This window comes from Nicotiana sylvestris, chromosome 7, assembly GCF_000393655.2.
Source record: "Nicotiana sylvestris chromosome 7, ASM39365v2, whole genome shotgun sequence".
Classification (NCBI taxonomy): Eukaryota; Viridiplantae; Streptophyta; class Magnoliopsida; order Solanales; family Solanaceae; genus Nicotiana; species Nicotiana sylvestris.
In genome coordinates this window covers 52,663,421-52,679,864 of record NC_091063.1, presented here as the reverse complement: position 1 = coordinate 52,679,864, position 16,444 = coordinate 52,663,421, and the positions used below count along the sequence as shown (strand labels likewise).

At 36.8% G+C, this 16,444-nt stretch overlaps 1 protein-coding gene across 2 annotated transcripts; it reads left to right on the top strand.

Annotated features, from left to right (window-relative positions):
* Positions 1–1,835: 1,835 nt before the first annotated feature.
* LOC104238148 (uncharacterized) lies at positions 1,836–14,181 on the top strand. Of its 2 annotated transcripts, none has more exons than XM_009792437.2 (8): positions 1,836–2,031; positions 2,750–2,999; positions 5,376–5,499; positions 10,006–10,352; positions 10,438–12,208; positions 12,484–12,740; positions 13,228–13,311; positions 13,755–14,181. In XM_009792437.2, exons 1-7 carry the CDS (start codon positions 1,943–1,945, stop codon positions 13,303–13,305), a joined length of 2,916 nt encoding a protein of 971 aa, XP_009790739.1. In that variant the 5' UTR covers positions 1,836–1,942; the 3' UTR covers positions 13,306–13,311; positions 13,755–14,181. The 2 variants fall into 2 exon arrangements, with proteins under 2 accessions (XP_009790739.1, XP_009790740.1); XM_009792438.2 differs by having other exon boundaries at positions 13,209–13,311.
* The last annotated feature ends 2,263 nt before the right edge of the window (positions 14,182–16,444 follow it).

The window sequence follows — 16,444 nt, the reverse complement described above, 5'->3', positions numbered from 1 at the left end:
GCACTTTTATCCAAACACATAATTGCTTATTTTTTAAACCAGCTTCAGCACTTAAAAGTGCTTTTTAACATCTAATGCTTATTAGCTACTCTAAATCAGTTCAGCCAAACGGGCTCTATAAACTATAATTGTATGCTTCATTGAATTATCTCTTTTTTACATGTTGCAATAATTTGTGTTTATATGAGTGTGAAACGAAACATGTTATATAAATAATGTATTTTATCTTATGGTGTTCTCTCATTTTTTTTCGTCATCTGTTATTCTATGTGGTTCCCTGGTTATTATCATCATCACATGATCTCAGTAAGTGTATAGTATTTGTCTCACTCACTTGAGATTTTTCTCTCTTAACTTGATGAGTTCTATTTTATGTTAACTGACATATGATACGGAGGCGAATCCAGGATTTAAATCCTATTGGTTCAGTTTTATTGTTTTTAATATTGAACCCATTATATTTTTAAAGTTATGAGTTCGTATCTATTATTTTTATAATTTTAATAAATTTTTACATATAAAATTTTTACTCTGCGTCAAAAGTTATGGATTCAGTTGAACCCGTAGTTAATACACTACATCCGCCTCTGATATGACACATTTGTGGCATATGTGTTCCTTTTTGATTGATTTCAGCTGCTCGCAAAGACGCTTGCCATTTCTTAGTCATTGCCATAAAATTCATCGGGATTAATTCCTTAGAAAGTCCTATGTTATTGTATCAGTTAATTAGAATGTGAATATTGTTCTTTGTGTCGAAGGTGTTTAGAACTCCTTCAAAATTATAGTTTATACGTGATCATAAAGTCTTTCACATTTTGTAGTCTCATTATGATATCTTCATATATTTAAAAGCAAAATACTTTTAAAAGAACAAGCCTCATATAACTTTAATTTATCCAACGCGCTTTTGAAATTTTGCAATATTAATTTGTACTAACTACTACAATTAATTCATCAAAGATTTGTATATATTGGTTTTTGGTCTTTAACTAGGTTAATTTTGCTCATAAGTTTGCATAACATAAATTCGAATAAAGTAGGACATTTTCATAGTTTATAAAAAAAAACTACTAATCGATAATCCCAACTAGCTCGTGAGAGATAGTTGATTGGTTGCGTAGAGATTAATTTGCTTTGCTTTGCAAACGTTCTTCAAAGCACTATGATTAAGAAGCAATTCCGAGCCAAAACATTGACAAGTGCAACATGAGGGATTTTTTTTTCTTTTAATTCATATGCTAGTTATATAGAAATAATAATGCATTGGTTGTTTAAGTTGTGAGTAGTAATGAATGAATTATTACACGGCAAATAATAAATAATATTGTTATTGTTATATAGTGATAGCTAAAAAAAATTTAAGTAGGAGATTGTTACTTTAAGGATTTCCATATTTTTAATGTACCGATTTCACATCCTGTATAAAATAATGCATAGATTTTTATTTAATTTATGAGGATATTATCTGATATCAGTAATCAAATCCTACATTAGCTATTAATAGATTAATTTTTTGTTGTCAACCAAATGTTGCATTATTATGTGTTTATTATTTTTTCTTATACGACCAATCAAATATTAAATTAGTTATGCAAGAATTATTTATTTTAATCACATATATTATTTTAAGCGAGATTTTATATTGAAATTTTATTTTCTAATCTTATGAACAAAACGACCCTTAGAAAGTTTTGTTGACTCCGTTGTTAGTGCAAGGTGAAAGCCACTAGGGCAATTCCACTTGGCTGGAGGCTCACGGTAAGGCACAATACACCCCATCACACACAGCACAACTCCATCTAACGAAACATAAATGTGACGGCATCCTCGAAACTGAAATACAGAAAATAGTCCCGGTAAAACGAGTTCCAACACCATCACGGAGAGAGAGAGAGTTTCCCAAACACACGCACTCTCACACAGTAGAAGGTGAAAAATTATGAAGGAAGAAGCCATAAGCTCTTCCCATGATCCTCAATTGCCCCCCAAAGCTTCTTCTCCTCCCCCTATCCATACACCTGCTGCTAGGTATACAACATATCTCCCCAAAACCCTAGCTTTTACAATTTCCCCAATTTTTACTTGCATTTGTGCTTCATTGAGCTTCTTATTTACTTTAGTACTTAATTTTTCGATTTAATTCGTTTCTAGGGTTCAAAATTTGAACAATGCTGTATGAAATTTTAATTCAGTCTTATTATTTATGAGAACAAAGAGCTTATATTTGTCATTCACTTTTTCTATTACATTAAGGTTTTTACTTTTTTGGTTCGTTGTTATTGCAACGGGTTGTTTATTGATGTCAACATGTCACTGAGAAAGAAAGTAATTTTAGAAGTATGTAAAGCCGATGCACGTAGAACGTTTTAATTAAGAGCTTTGCTTGTCTATCTGTTGTATTTACTATTTACCATTACTGGCATTTGGGTTGTTAGACTTTCTTTGTTTTGCTAGCATAACAGTGAACTCTACAGTTTAGAGTAGTGTGATATTTGTTTGTTTTAATCTGATTTCCATGTGATTAAACGGGGCTAAATAGAGTGGGTTTCATATGTTCACCCCCAATTAGTTTGAGATTGAGGAGCATCAGTCAGATCTCTGCATGAGAAGTGTAGATTTCGAAGGCCTTTTGTCACCAAAAAAAAAGTGTAGACCCAGAAGTTACTGGTCAGAGTTGATCATTGTCCTCCAACATTTTCAATCCGTTAGGTCTGAAGTGAATTAATAGCTTAATTTTTCGATGCAGTTCTGTAGGAGCATCATCTCCTGCTGTTCCAGCAAATGCTGGGGGTACGGATTGGTTCGCACACCCGCAGGGTTCAAAAGCAGCTGCACTTTCCCGTATTGGTTCACAGCCCATGCGGACTTCAATGAGCACTAGTGCTGGTGGTTCTGCCCTGGGATCATCACAACCTTCATGTAGACCATGGGAAAGGGGTGACCTATTGAGGCGGCTGTCCACATTCCGACCCACAAACTGGTTTGGGAAGCCTAAGGTCTGACTGAAAGGTTCCTCTTGTATCATCTCTTAAGACACTTGCATGATCCTGTCAGCCCTGTTTTTCCTATTGAAAAAACCCCAAACCCAAATTTCCTGGATGTACCCATTTCCTGGCCTGTTTTACTTTTATTGTTATTGCGAGCTTGTTGCAGAAATTGCATCACATGGATAAGAGACACCTCTACGTGATAGAATTTGAATAATTATGTTTAAGATTGTAACCAGTATGGTACGCTATTTAACAAAACAAGATTGTTAACTATTGTGGTTTTTAACATCACGATTTAGTGAGCTAAATTATTACTAGTGTGCAAAGATTTTCCCCGTTTACGAAGTGCACCTAGTTACTTTGGGTCTTCGGGGTAGGGGAGAGCCAAATGCAGTCTTCCTTTTGCATTTCTACAAGGGAACCTGAGACTCCAGGTGCCCAAAGGAGAAACTTACATTCTAGCTGTGTCATTTGATGGCATTAGAAGAAAAGAATCAAGTTATACTTAGTACCTGGCCGCTGTGGACTGTAAAGAAGTGGTGGATAGATTTTTGACAATATTATATTTTACTATGAATTCTGGAGGCAGTTAATTTCATCAAGCATAAAGAAGAGCTGACAATGTCCTTCATTCTGCATTAAACAGGTGAACCATTCAATTGGTTCTGGAAAAACACTTTTACACTTCAAACCATTAGCATGTCTTTGATGTGATTGTAGGTGTCCCATGGAAAGAGAAGCGTATGCTTACTGCAGATGCCAAGCCTGTAAATAATAAATTGTCGGGCCTGTTTAAAAGTTTCAATGTTTTTCCCCACTCTAGGAAATGATGGATAAAGATGTTAGTATGTTACTCATAAGATTAAAACCAGATGGTTTAAAGACGTTATAAAAGGATACCTATAAAAGTGAAAGGTAAGTTCTATACAACAAAGGCAGACTTGAGTTGGAGTCTTTGGAAAGTTGGTAAGTCCATCAAAAAGATATGGCTTATGATCCCTGCAGTTATTTTTTGGTGTCTTATGGAATGAGAGAAACAGAAATTGTTTTGATGGCATCTCAACTCCATAACTCACCTAAAGCCAAATGTTTAACCAATCTTTTGACAAAGTTGTCCCCAGTAGATAGTACTGAACACTTTTTGGAGTTTCTTACCACTCTTGTCCTAGATTGAGACATTGTATAGGGGCTAGCAACCCACTTTTGTTGCTTTTGTATTTCTGCTTCCTGTAGGTAACTCCTTGTAACATTGCATTATTTTGTGATGCCTTTTCTTTTGATGCAACAAATTACTTCATAAAAGAAAAGAAAGAAAGACCGTCAATGTTATATGGTAGTGGATGTTAGGTTGCTAAAGTCCAACCTATCCACAAGATGAATGTTGCAGAGATACATATGCTAAGATGGATGTTCGGCCATACAAGATTAGAAATGACCACATTAGCCATAAGGTGCAAGAAGTGCACATTGAGGAAGAACTGAGAGTAGGTCGCTTGAGATGGTTTGATATTGCGTCGAGCTATAGATGCACCGGTTTGTAGGTGAAACTATGGTGAGGGAAGGTGTTAAAAGGGAACCGGACAAACCGAAAATCACATGGAAGGAAATTGTTTCGAAAGACCTATAAATTCTTGGAACTAATGCAGACTTAGCTAAAGATAGGGCACAATGGAAGAGAAAGATCTATATAGGTGATACCTACTAGTTGGGATTAGGTACTTGTTATAGAACTTCTAATATTATTATTATTATTATTATTATTATTATTATTATTATTACTACTACTACTACTACTACTACTACTATTTCCGTCCCAGTTTATGTGCTACTCTTTCCTTTTCAGTCAGTCCCAAAAAGAATGTTATCTTTTCTTATTTAGAAATAATTTATCTTTAAAATTCCTACTTTACCCTTAATGAATTGATTTACAACCACACAAATATCTATGGTTTGTTTTAGACCACACATTTCAAAGTTTTTCTTTCTTAAACTTCATGCTGAGTCAAACACCGCCACATAAATTGGAATGGGAAGAGTATTATTTATATATATACTTCATTTATTTTTCACTTTCACTTTTATTTTATTTTGATATAATGATGATATGAGTTGAGCTTGAAGAGTGAAGTGAGGATTCATACAGCTGACCTCAACTTGTTTGGGATTGAAGAATAGTAGTTTTTTTCTTCCACTCTGAATGTGGTGTCCTATAACTACCTTTTCCCTTGTGCTTTCTCCCAGAGAAGGGTTGAACATGACAATGACATGCAATATTGCTTCTCCCTTTGGTATTTCAGTTTATTTTTTCCCTTTCTTATCGATTCATAAATTTTCCATCATGTTCATATTCTGCACAACTCTTCTAATGCAATTGTAATGCAGGCTTCAAGTTCACTGACATGTGCTAGAAGAGGCTGGGTTAATGTGGATGCTGATACAATTGAGTGCGAAGCTTGTGGTGCTAATCTGAGATTTGTTTCTTCTGCAACCTGGACCCCCGATGAAGGTGAATTATTGTTCATTGTATATGAGGCTTTGTTGGTAGGTGTTTTAATTAAATTTTGCCTTATCGAAAAAGATATTTCCCAAAATGATTAAATTGCTGATGCATATATTATGCTAAATTATTTTAACGAGTATGACCAGATATTTTTTTTTTGATTTGCACCGGGTGTCTGAGTCTCTAAGAGCCCCGACTAATCCCGGGGGTGCACAGGCCCTCGGCAAAGAGTTTCCCGCAAGTGCACCACGGTTAATTCAGGTTTTACCCAGTCCGATGGCCCTCAGAAATTGTTTGCACCCAGTGAGTTTCGAACTTGAGACCTTGAAAGGGAGCAAACCCCAAGGCTCAAGTCAATTGCCACCAGACTCAAGAATCTGAAATAATGATATACTCTCTCCATTCCAATTTATGTGGCTTAATTTGACTCGACACCGAGTTTAAGAAAGACTTTTGAAACATGTGGTCTTAAATTTGCCATGACATTTCTGTAGCTATAAAAGCATGACATTAAGGGCAAAAGGAAAAATTTAAAGTTAAATTATTGCCAAATATAGAAAGGTTCATTTTTTTTGGGAACAGATTGACAAGGAAATAATGCCACATGCCACATAAAATGGGAGTACTATTTAGGAGGGTTACTACAATTTGGAGTTGTTTAGCTTATTCTCATTAGGTAGTCAACTGGACCACAAAGATCTTAAAAATTTACATTCTAGTTGAGAAGATGGTGTAGTTAGAGAGCAAGAATCTTGAAAAAAGAATGTGATAAATCTTGACTATTATCCTCTAACTGTGCCAATAAGATATGATGTTTGCGTGACTTCTCTTCAAAATTTTCCTATTTCAGCATAAATATGTGTGTTTGTGTTGATGGATGGAGAAAGAAAGAGAATTGAATAAAGAAAATGTCGTAAAAGCTTGCAACACATTTTTCTCCCCCCCCCCTCTCTCTCTTCTCCACCTATCTCTCTCTTCCTAAGTACTCTTAAATTCTGTTCGTCTTTGTTTTTGCTCCCCATATTCTTTCTAGCTTTACAATTAAAGAGGCAGTGTTTCAATAGGGTGTCTTTGCCATATTAGCTCGCTTTGTCCTTACTTTGATGTGTATTAAGTCCAACTGTAGAAGAAGTTATTTCCTTATGAAGTCGTTTGGTTCGCTTTTTTCCTTTTCTTAAGGATCGAGTCTCTTTTGTTGAGAACCATATTTTGGTGTAGGTTCTCTTTTTTTTGGGATATGGCTTGTATGCGGGGTTTCTCCCAATTGTTAATAAAATCATTTACCTTATAAAAAAGGGCCGTTTTCGCATATTAGATATGCTGAAACTATAATGGAGCGATTGTTTATACGGTAATTAATTGTAAATTTCACAAATGGTCATATAACTATGACTTTTTCTATCGAAGTCATACAACTATGTTTTCTAACTCAAAAATCACAAGACTTTCATTCTTCATCCAAAAAACCACAAGACTTTCACCAAAAGTCACATTTGCCGGAAAGTCAACTTTCCGATGTAGTATTTTCTTTACTCCATAATTTATTTTTTATTTTCAATCTAACAAAAATATTGACCCAATTAAAGAGGATTGACCCCACCCAACTCAACCCAAAGCCTATATACATAAATTGAAAATTGAAATATACTAAAGAAACATTGACGAGGATGTTACACATTGTATTGGAGCGGGGTGGATGAAATTGAGGCTTGCATCTGGTGTTTTGTGTGATAAGAATGTGCCATCATGACTTAAGGTAAGTTCTACAGAGCGGTAGTTAAACCGACTATGTTGTATCATGCATGGTGCTGAGTGTTGGCCAGTCAAGAAATAACATGTCAGAAGATGAGAGTAGCATAAATGAGGATGTTGAGATGGATGTGTAGGCATACCAGGAAAGTTAAGATTACGAATGCAGTTATTAGGGACAAGGTGCGTGGCCCCCTGTGGAAGACAAATTGCGGGAATCGAGGTTGAGATGGTTCGGGCACGTGATGAGGAGAGACATCGATGCCCTGGTGAGGAGGTGTAAGAGGTTGACCATGGCGGGTCTGAGGAAGGGTAGAGGTAAGCCAAAGAAGTATTGGGGAGAGGTGATTAGGCATGACATAACATTGCTTCAGCTTACCGAGGACATGATCCTCGATAGGAAGGTCTGGAGGTTGATAGGTAGTCGAGAGTTTTACCTAATTTTACCAGTAGTATTACTAATATTCTTATATTTTCGTGTTCCTAGATCTTTGTTATTCCACGTTATGTCATTCTTACCAGTATTATTAGTATTATTCTTGTATCTCTTATTTCTAAATCTTTGTTATTACATGTAGTGTCTTTGTTGTTTCTTGTTGTTGTTATTGTTGGTTGCTTCCTGTTTACCGTTTCTTAAGTCGAGGGTCTATCGAAAACAATCTCTCTACTTTCACAAGGTAGGAGTAAGATTTGTGTACACACTACCTTCCCCGGACCCCACTTGTGGGATTACATTGATTTGCTGTCGTTGTAAAGTTGAGTTTTCTAGCAATATAGTTATATGATTTTGGTGAAAAAAAGACAGTTATATGATCAGTTGTGAAATTTACCTTGATTAATAGTGAAGGGATTGTGGAACGGTGATGAATACTAAAAGATTGTTATACATAAATTACTTACACTAAAAGGGGTTTTTTGTCTTTAAAATAGTTTGATCACTGCAGTGCTAATATACGTGCTCTTATTCCATTATATCCTGCATAAAATAATACATAAATATGTTGCTGGTGGGAAGTAGCAGGTTCTCGTGGAATTAGTCGAGGTGCGCCCAAGCTGGCCCCGACACCATGATTATTAGAAAAAATACATAAATTTCTGCATAACTTAATGCGGGTATTAGTTAAAACCGCCAATCAAACATTGCATTAATTGTGCAGCGATATTCTTTGTGCAACCAACCAAACACTGTAATATCTTATGCGGAGATTATTATTACTATGCCGTCAATCAATCCACCCGAGTTAATCTTAAGTTGAAAGATCCTGCTTCAGTTGCATGGAACCCCAAGGATCTTTTTATCTTTTCCAGAGTTATTCATGGTGCCGTGTAAAAAGAAGTGCTTCGAATCATTGCTATTTGACACTGACCTTTTTTACAAAAAGTCGAGTTATTTCAAATTGTTTGTTGACACGGGCAGACGTCTAAAATTATTTCAGTATTGAACCGTGAACATATAAGAGTTTCAAATCGAACCGGGACTCGAACCCGCAGCTTTTGCCTTGTCAGGGTGGTGCTTTGACCAATTGAACTACAATCCGAGGAAAATAACTGATCTAGCAGAACATTTGATTTACTTTTTATCTCCGGGTCGGGTATTTCTGTAGAACAAAGGGTGGTATATCCTCTCAAGGGCAGATTAGCGAACTCTCTTATGTAAATATCTGGTAGACTTTCTGTTTTGTTTGGTTGGATATATGTTGCAATTCTGATTTTTGGCGATAATATTCTTTTCTCTTACTGGTTATGATAGATTCAACAGTTCTTTCATAGGAAGGAAGTATTACTGAAATTTTTCCAATAAGGAAAGACTTCAGTTGGAAGAACTCCCAGGGGGATCATGAAACATGAATGAGCAAGATAATAGCATACTTTCCTTCCAGCAGTAACTAGGATTTTAGTGCAAGAGTGACATTCATCACAAGGGCATTACTTGGTTCGAAAACTAAATACATTTTGTAGACCCTGCCCATTTCTCTTTGAGTTTACTTTTTAATTAATGGGAATTCAAATAATGCTAGTTTGTAAAAGTTAAAATATATTTTTTTTATTACATGCGTGCTTCGAGTATCCTTCAGTAATATTATACTTTCCCTGCATGCTTCTTACTGTTTAATTAATGGGAATATAATGCAAGTTTGTAAGTTTGTATTGTATTTTGGGAAGCTACGTGGCTCAACTGTGCCACAATACTGCATGGACAATTGCCGATTACACCCTTGTTTAGTATTTGATTGTTTGGTTTCGTCCAGCCTCTATCCACTTTTTTATGTGAATTTTTTTTTCATACTCTTCTTTCCTTTTCCAGTGTTATCTGTTCAGCTCTCCGTAATTTCTGTTAATGTGGGTTAAAGTTGCCTTACCTTAAGTTCCAGTTTACTGCTTTTGTTCATGAATTGCTTCCTTAGCAAGGAAGTGGATCCAGTGGATATGGTTTTCTGCTAACCCCAACCCCAAATATGTATACACAGATGCAGCTGGTAGTGGCTTTTGTTGTCGTTGAAATTCATGCAGACCACTTTTCTATACCTACATGCTGGAAGAGGAACCATTACGTTTCTCGGCTTTTTTGCTAAGATCAATCGTCTTGGAAAAGAAGAAGCTGGTTACACATGATGCTTGTTTTCATTTATCATTATAATACTTCCTTTTAACATGTTTGGTTTCTATGAAAAGCTGCCTTCTGTATTAATCAGTGGGTGTACTGAAATTGTTGCTTCCCACATACTGAGGAAAGTTTTCTCATCTGTTAGTTATTTTTGATAGCTGATATTGCGGGGGAAGAATTTGCAAAGAAACTTGATGAAGGGCATAAGGCCACTTGTCCTTGGAGAGGAAACACCTGTGCAGAAAGCTTGGTCCAGTTCCCTCCTACACCACCATCAGCCTTAATTGGTGGTTACAAGGATCGATGTGATGGATTACTTCAATTTCCTTCACTCCCCATTGTGGCTGCATCTGCAATTGAGCACATTAGGATCTCTCGAAGTTCAGAAATTGATCGCCTTCTAGCTCAGTCCCAGGCTTTCGGTGGCATGGAACCCATCTTTAGGTCAGAGATTATGTCAGGAACTGAAACCAACATAGAAGATGTCTTCCTTGTCTATTCTCATGTAAGAGTCTCATTTCTTTTAATTGCTACAGATTATCACTCTACTATCGAGTTCTCAACAAATTAGAAAATTCTTTGCATTTTAGGCCCATAAGGTGATAAGCCTGTGTGGATGGGAGCCAAGATGGCTTCCAAATATTCAAGACTGTGAAGAACATTCTGCTCAATCAGCTAGGAGTGGGTACTCCATTGGTCCCACAAAATATCACACTTCTTTGCAAGATTTTGGCCATGGAGAAAATGTATTACCTGCTTCAAAGAAAAAGAATTCTAGTAAGAACAAAGCTGTGGGTACCAGGTCTACTAAAGGTGAATCTCGGTCACCTTTGTTGGATTGTAGCTTGTGTGGAGCCACTGTGAGAATCTGGGATTTCCTTACTGTTGTCCGTCCTACTTGCTTTGCTCCAAATACCAATGATATCCCTGAGACAAGCAAGAAGATGGCATTGACACGTGGAGTAAGTGCTGCTAGTGGAATCAGTGGATGGGTTGCTGCTGATGGCATGGGAAAGGAGCAGACAGAGGACCTTGATGAAGCTGCAACAACTGAAGAGGGAAGGTCTTTGTCAAATATAGGAGTAGATCTGAATCTCACAATGGCTGGTGGATTATCCTCTTCACAGGTGAACATGGATGTGAGGCCGGAACAATTTCAAGATGTCCATAAACGAAGACATCCAATTATTGGTCAACCTTCAAGCAGTGAGGTTGGTGGTCATGCAGCTTCATATGAATCGCGAGGCCCTAGTTCTCGCAAACGAAACTTAGAGGAAGGTGGAAGCACAGTTGATAGGCCACAATTGCCGGTACAGCCGGCCGATAGTGTTGAAGGCACTGTAATAGACCGTGATGGAGATGAAGTAAATGATGGTAGTCAGTACTCAGCTGGCCCATCAAAGCGTGCATGCCAGTCTGATGCCTTTGGGCCCCAGCTTACCTCATATGGCAAGGATTCATCAGGTGCTGGTCCTAGCCTCTCGCTTGGTTTTGAGATTGGCAGAGATGCTTCCAGAGATGATACCTTTGGACGAGGGCAGGAACAGCTAACTGGTATGCCATCTACTCGAGACTCAACACATGTTTCATCTGTTATTGCAATGGACACTGTTCACAGTGCAGATGATGATTCAATGGAAAGTGTTGAGAATCTCCCAGGAGACTTTGATGATGTTAATTTCCCTTCAACATCTATGTTAAGAAGTGCAGATCCAGTGGAAACTTCAGAATTGAACTACAGTAATCAAGCACAACAGAGTACTTGTCCAGCTGTGGTCAGAAGTGCTGGTGAAATGGGTGTTAGTAGCACCAATGATGAAGAAGTAGTGAATGCAGATACTGCCACTGGCAATGTGAGGGATGGCCCTAGCGTCGGGATCAGTGGAGGAAGTATTGGAATGGGTGCTAGTCATGAAGCTGAAATCCATGGGACAGATGCTTCTGTGCACAGAGCAGATAGTGTCGCTGGTGATGTAGAAGCAGTTGCTGAAATTACGGAAAATCAGGGGCAAACAGGTGAATTTGCTCCAGACCCCGGACTAATGGGTGACTATGTTCCTGAAGAAGTGGACCGAGTTGATCCTAATGGTGATAGTCAAGATCTGACATCTCGTTCTGTGGGAAGGGCTGATAGTGGCTCAAAAATTGTTGGCTCAGCCAAAGCAGAATCCATTGAAAGTGGTGAAAGGACTCGTCACATGCAGCCTACACTTCCGAATAGTCCACACCCTTCTCTTTCTTGCAATGCTGTTGTATATTCTGCATATGAAGCATCCAAGGACGAAGTAACCCAAAATAATGCACCAGCTACTGATGATTGTGGATTCTTCGAGTCAGGCTATATGCTTGCGAACGGGACAGGTAGCTTTTCTACTTGAGTTTCAGGGTATTAATGCCTACTTTACTTTTAAAAGAACTGTTAATGCTCAGCACATCTTGGCTGTAACTTTACATTGGTTTAGGCACTGTTTTGGGTACTTTCTTGATGTTCCACAATTGAAGTTGACTTCACCTTTTTCCATTTTAAAATTCTTTTCTTTTATTGTTTTAATTATGGTTTTCTTCTTTTCAGTTTTGCTGATTTGGTTTTTCATATTTTACCTTTCTGAAATGATGAAAATGAAAATGTTATGCAGGGCCTCCTATTGGAGAAAGCAACTATGACGAAGCTGTTGAATTTGATCCAATTAAACATCATAATTTTTTCTGTCCTTGGGTAAATGGAAATGTTGCTGCTGCTGGCTGCAGTAGTAGTGGCAGTTCCTCTTCCAATGCTGGTGCTATTGCTCTCTGTGGTTGGCAGCTGACGTTAGATGCTTTGGATTCTTTCCAGTCACTCGGACATGTTCCAGTCCAGACTGTTGAATCTGAATCAGCTGCATCTTTGTATAAGGTAATTGATTTTGCACATGATTTTCTCAGCAGGACTTACTTTCTAGGCTTTATAAAGGGGAGAAATTTTTGTTTGTCATTTCTAATATGATGTGAGTTATAATTTTGGTATTGTAAATTTGCTCGATATCTTTGTCACATGATATATGAGCTTGATTAACAGATGAAAAAAAGGCAATAGCATGATTGCAGTATCATGTGATGTTCCTTGAAACTCCCACTGCCAAGTGCTTGCTTTAATAAATAATAAGTTTTTGGGCATCGTACTCACAAGACTCGAATCTCCATTTCGTTGAATCTGTATGTAGAATCAAATCTCTTGTATGTTTCTCCGAGATGAATGTTCTTTTGATAAGTATTCCGTGAGAGGGATGTGGAGAAAATATCTTCACGTGGTCCTCTCAGACCATGGCATTTGTTGTCTGTTTGAATCAAAATTTTTGAGGCCATCTGATACAAATTTTTGCAGGATGATCATCGTGCAACAGGTAGGAAACTCTTGGCACACCACTCTTTTAGCAAACGTCATGGGCAAAACTGAAGGTGTATCTAGGCCCAAGACATAAAATCTGGTACATTATGTTGCTTGCATTCTTCTTTATAACATATTGACGATCCTTTTACTGTTTTACCACATTATTTGGTGGATTTAGCTTACTAAAACTAAAAACTAATTGCTCCAGCAACAGCTCCTGTTTAATGGGTTGAAGTTGTAAGATGCAGCTATACCTGAGTTTAAACTGGTAACCTGTTTATATATTCTAACATGGAGCCTGCCTCTCTTAGCGTATATAATCATAGTTCATTGGTCGACAGACAAATTTTTCCTTAATGAGAAAACCAATTGATTTAGTATATCTGAGTCGAGACTATCTATTTTTTGTTGCTAGAGCAACTTGTGAGTTGATTTTATGAGTTGGCACATCAACTGTATAGCAACTAGATAGTGCTTTGAAAGGCTGTTGCCTCGTGTTACTTTTACCATTTTTGACTATTTTATCCTTCTTTTGATCAGGGCCTGTTCCAGAAATGTTGAATTATGCCAATGGTCAGCTTTGCAATATCTGGTCAATATACATCAAAACTGTCTGGAAGAGAACTTTTCTTTTTCATGGTTGCTGATTGTCTCACTGAAGTTGCTGTTCTGTTAGCTGTTATATATGTGGAGTTGTGAAGGATTTTCTAGCTATATTATGGATTTTCATGGATTTACTTTCTCAATGCTTTTCTTAGTTTGAACACCTCTAATAATTCCTTGAAGGAAGGCTGAGTTATCATTGTAGCTCATCAGTTAAAAAAAAAAGAATTAGTCTTTCTCTTTTCAATGATTAAGTAGGATTGGCTTTTGAGACATCCTGAAATTTGAGACATTAAGGTTGGACAAGTTATTCTGTAAACTTATAAATGCCTCAAAGCCCTATTTATATAATGCATTTGGCCAACTTAGGCTCTCCTTAGCACTTGATATTTTGCTAAATCTTATCCTCGGTGCCATTCTGATGTTTGTTCTGTTTATTTAAGATGCAGTTGGCTAGTATACTTGGTCTTTATTGTTAGGATTTTCACTAAGTATTTCTTGATTTTAATTCTTTGCATTAGAAGATCTCTTTTCTGGTGATTGATTTCTTTCTGTCCCAGTTTTAGGCTAATCAAGAAAGATCTTTGCCCTCTTCTTTTCCTACCTCAGTCTTTATGTGTTTGTGCCAAGGTTTTCTAGAAGGAAACTATGAAACCTTCATTGTGAAGTTGCTTGGAGGTAAAATATTATTTGGTGGTTAATTTGTTGTTTCGTTGTAATTGTTTAAATTTCGAAATTTTCTGTTGTTTCTCTGCAATCGTTTAAATCTCGATGAAAATTTGTTGTTTCTCTGTAATTCTTTAAATTTCGACGAAAAATAGAACACTTGTTATTTGCTATAGCCAAAATGCATTTTTGTTATTTGCTATCGCCACAATTCTTTCTTCCCCCCAATAACCTTAAGTGATAGCTTATTTACTTTAATTAACCTCTACTTTTGACGACCCACACCTTGCTGCTTTCCCCCACGGCCTCCGTTAAACATAAATCTTCATTAGTATCTAGCCAATGTCTCTCTCTTCCAAGTCGTTTCACAAATGTATTTGTGCTGCTAATCTTGCTTTGATTTTCCTTGTCTCAACTGAAATTCTTCTAAATATAAATCAATTCGGTGCACTTTAGAAGCAATATGGAAAAGCTAGAGAGGGCTGCTATCTTGAAAAGTACTAGTAGTAAATTTCAAGGGTTATCCTTTTTTACTCTATATTGGCCCTAACTAGGATAAGAAGGGATGGGTTTATTATGTTTCTGTATAGTTTCTAATCTCAATCTCACAAGTTTAAATCAGAGAGAGAATCTTTTTTTATTGGGTATCGTTTGATTAGTAAGTTTTTGTAAGTGAGATGCTTGAGGTAGAAACATTGTTTAGTGTGGAAGAGAGCAATGGAACTTCTTAAAAATTATGGAGGGCATCACAACTTCTCTGCTTTGATGTTCTAATAATGACAGTTCAATATGAATTCTCCTCTGCCTTAGCGTAGGGTTCTTCTGCAGATGCAGTTCAGTGGCCCGATCTTCAAGAATGGTCATATCCTTATCTGTTTGTATATACATGTTTTAGTTATGCTTCTGAAAGCTTCTCAATCTGGTAGGCAAGCAACAATCCATTTTTGACCAACTCGTTCACTTGAAGCAATAGTTTGTGTTACTCCTTTTATATTTCTGCTTCATAACCCTTTTTCTCATTGTGGGGTAGCTACATATTTTCTTTATCTTATTTATATCTTTATAAAAAAAATAATGACTTATAGCACCCAAGAGTACGGCCTATCACTCAATGAAGTGAATAATACCATGCATAATCAGTGATAAAAGTGAGTAAATACAATGCGAGATCAGTGTGAAAAAATATTAGTTGAGTGATCTCTTCTCATTTGTCTAATCCTTGATGGATATAGTTACTTGACACCTGTGCGGGCGAGAGATAGCTAGTAGGTACTTAGTGGAATAGTCGAGGTGTGATAATAGGCTGGGCACCATTATTATGACAAAAAAAAATAATAATTGTGACTTATATCGTTGTGATTCTCTTATTGGCTTGTCCTTTCAAAGACATAATTGATGAGTTGCACATTCTGAAGTGAATTCATTATCTGGTTGAAAAGAACCGATGCTAGTAGTCAAGTAAAACATTTCTTTCTACAAGGTTTTGAAGATAAGATTACCCTTGACAGATTTACAAACTATCAGGATATAAAGTATATCACTATCATTATATTTCTCTTTCTTGACAGTTGGTCATAGCCCCTCAGTATTTTATGCTGTTTATCTTTTCTCAATCCTGATTCTTCTGCTGTAACGATTGTGTCCTGAACGCTATATGCTTTTGTTGCAGTTGTGCAGTATCAAGCTTGCTGATGCTTATGCTTCGCGTCTTCTGAATGTTGTCAATATGCAATTGATTTGGAATAGCATTAAGTGATTCTGCAGTGGTTGTAGATGTTTTTTTTTTTTTTTTTTTTTTAAACCCCGAAGGGAGCCCTGTTTGACCAAAAGATGCCAAAACCTTTTTGAGTAAAATAATTAATAATAATGATGAGGTCAATCTTAGTCAAACATAATAAACCCCAGATCTGGAAATGAATCGGAAAGTAATGAATAAAATGAAATAAGAGCGAGCAATCTTC